The sequence below is a fragment of the Vicia villosa genome, unplaced genomic scaffold (assembly GCF_029867415.1).
Source record: "Vicia villosa cultivar HV-30 ecotype Madison, WI unplaced genomic scaffold, Vvil1.0 ctg.002116F_1_1, whole genome shotgun sequence".
NCBI lineage: Eukaryota > Viridiplantae > Streptophyta > Magnoliopsida > Fabales > Fabaceae > Vicia > Vicia villosa.
The window spans coordinates 279,284-281,072 of record NW_026705844.1 but is presented as its reverse complement, the minus strand read 5'-3'; the positions used below and the strand labels follow the sequence as shown (position 1 = coordinate 281,072).

Here is a 1,789-nt window from a genome sequence, read left to right as displayed (position 1 = left end):
GCTTTTGCGGAATTCATTGGAGATTGTAAATTGGTCGCCGTTCCTTACAAACGTAAAAGATTTTATTGGTACGGTGGAGATGGAAAGTCGATGAGTAGACTGGATCGCTTCCTCATTTCGGAATTTATTGTGAATAGGAGGGGAGTGGTTGGCAAACATATTGGTTCAAGAGACATTTCAGACCATTTCCCTATTTGGTTAGTCAAGGATAATGTGGATTGGGGGCTTAAATCTTTCAAGGTCAACAATGAGTGGTTCACCTTCAAGTCTTTTATTCCTTTTGTTGAGAAAGTTTGAAAAGAAATGGTAGTGGAAGGAAAAAGCGATTATTTTTTAAATGAGAAATTTCGAATTCTAAAAGAGAGACTTAACTAGTGGAATAAAGAGATCTCTGGGAGGATAGATTTGGAGGTGGAAGATGAGGTAAAGGAAGTCAACAAAGGGATGAATTGCTTGAGGAGGATTGAGTTGGAGGAAAGGATACTATTGTAAAAGATATGAAAGAGGCTACTAGTCGCTTTTGGTTGAATTTGAGGATCAAGGAGAACATGCCCATTCAAAAGTCTAGGTTGGTGTGGCTTAATGACGGTGACACTAATAGCGGGTTTTTTCATAAGGTAATAAAATAAAGGAGAAGGCATAACCACATTGGTCCAATCAACACCACGGGTGGAATGATTGACTCGGTTTCGGATGTCAAAGAGGAAGTGTTTTCCCATTTTTTGAGTAAATTTTGTGACTTGAATTGGAATAGGCCTTCTTTAGAAGGTATTTCATTCAAAAGGGTTAATGCGGAGGATAGTTTTTTATATTGAATCTCCTTTCCATGAAAGTGAGATCAAGGAAGCCATTTAGGGATGTGGGGGTTCTAAAAGTCCGGGTCCAGATGATTTTTCATTTCATTTTAATATGAAATGTTGGTTTATGTTTAAAAAGGATTTCATTCGCTTCTTTAACGACTTTCATTCCAGTGGTGTTATTTCTGAGACGGTGATAGCTTCTTTTTTGATTTTGATCCCTAAATCTCCTAATGCGTTAGGCTTGAAAGATTATAGACCCATTTGCTTAACTGGTTGCTTGTACAAAGCGATTTCTAAACTATTGGAGGGAAGGTTGAAGTGTGTTTTGGATTCCATTATTTCTCCTAATCAAAGTGAGTTCATTTTGGGAAGAAAACTTCTTGATGGAGTTATGGTAGCAAACAAAGTGGTTGATTTTGCTCAAAAGGAAGGGAGGAGTTGCTTTCTCTTCAAGGTTGATTTTGAAAAGGCTTACCACAAGGTGAATTGAAATTAGATTTTTGTTGAAGGAAATGGAGTTCGGGGAGGTTTGGATGAGATGAATGGAAATGTTGATCTTTCAAAGAAAAATGTTTGTTCTTGTTTATGGGAGTCCGACAAAGGAATTTACGGTTGAGAGAGGACTGTGGAAAAGTGATCCACTATCTCTGTTTCTTTTTGTTTTGGTGACGGAAGGTCTCACGGTTTTAGTTAAGAAAGCGATCAAGATAGGTGAATATGAAGGATTTCTCATTAGCGATAAATGCATGGTGGATATCCTTCAATTCGCAGACGACACGTTGTTGATAGGTGAAGGTAATTGGAAGCAAATTTGGGCTATCAAGACGGTGTTGAAGGCGTTTGAAATGGTTTTCGGTCTTGGTATCAATTACCATAAAAGTAAATTGATTGGTATCAACATTAACAATAATTTGTTGGTAGCCGCTTCCTCCCTTTTATCTTTTAAGGTGGAAGGAAAAGAGTTCATGTTTCTAGGTATTCTTGTTTGA

The 1,789-nt window shown here is 37.6% G+C and overlaps 2 protein-coding genes across 2 annotated transcripts; both read left to right on the top strand.

Annotated features, from left to right (window-relative positions):
• Nucleotides 1-497: 497 nt before the first annotated feature.
• On the top strand, nucleotides 498-1,290 carry LOC131637932 (uncharacterized). The gene is made up of 2 exons (XM_058908501.1): nucleotides 498-617; nucleotides 937-1,290. Exons 1-2 carry the CDS (start codon nucleotides 498-500, stop codon nucleotides 1,288-1,290), a joined length of 474 nt encoding a protein of 157 aa, XP_058764484.1.
• Nucleotides 1,291-1,369: 79 nt separating this feature from the next.
• On the top strand, nucleotides 1,370-1,789 carry LOC131637931 (uncharacterized mitochondrial protein AtMg01250-like). The gene has a single exon (XM_058908500.1). It carries the CDS (start codon nucleotides 1,370-1,372, stop codon nucleotides 1,787-1,789), a length of 420 nt encoding a protein of 139 aa, XP_058764483.1.

Coding starts and splice junctions, on each gene's coding strand:
- LOC131637932 (XM_058908501.1), top strand. CDS start 498: ATGAAAGAGGCTACTAGTCGCTTTTGGTTGAATTTGAGGATCAAGGAG. Junction 618..936: donor ATAGCGGGTTTTTTCATAAG/GTAATAAAATAA, acceptor ATGTTTAAAAAG/GATTTCATTCGCTTCTTTAA.
- LOC131637931 (XM_058908500.1), top strand. CDS start 1,370: ATGTTTGTTCTTGTTTATGGGAGTCCGACAAAGGAATTTACGGTTGAG.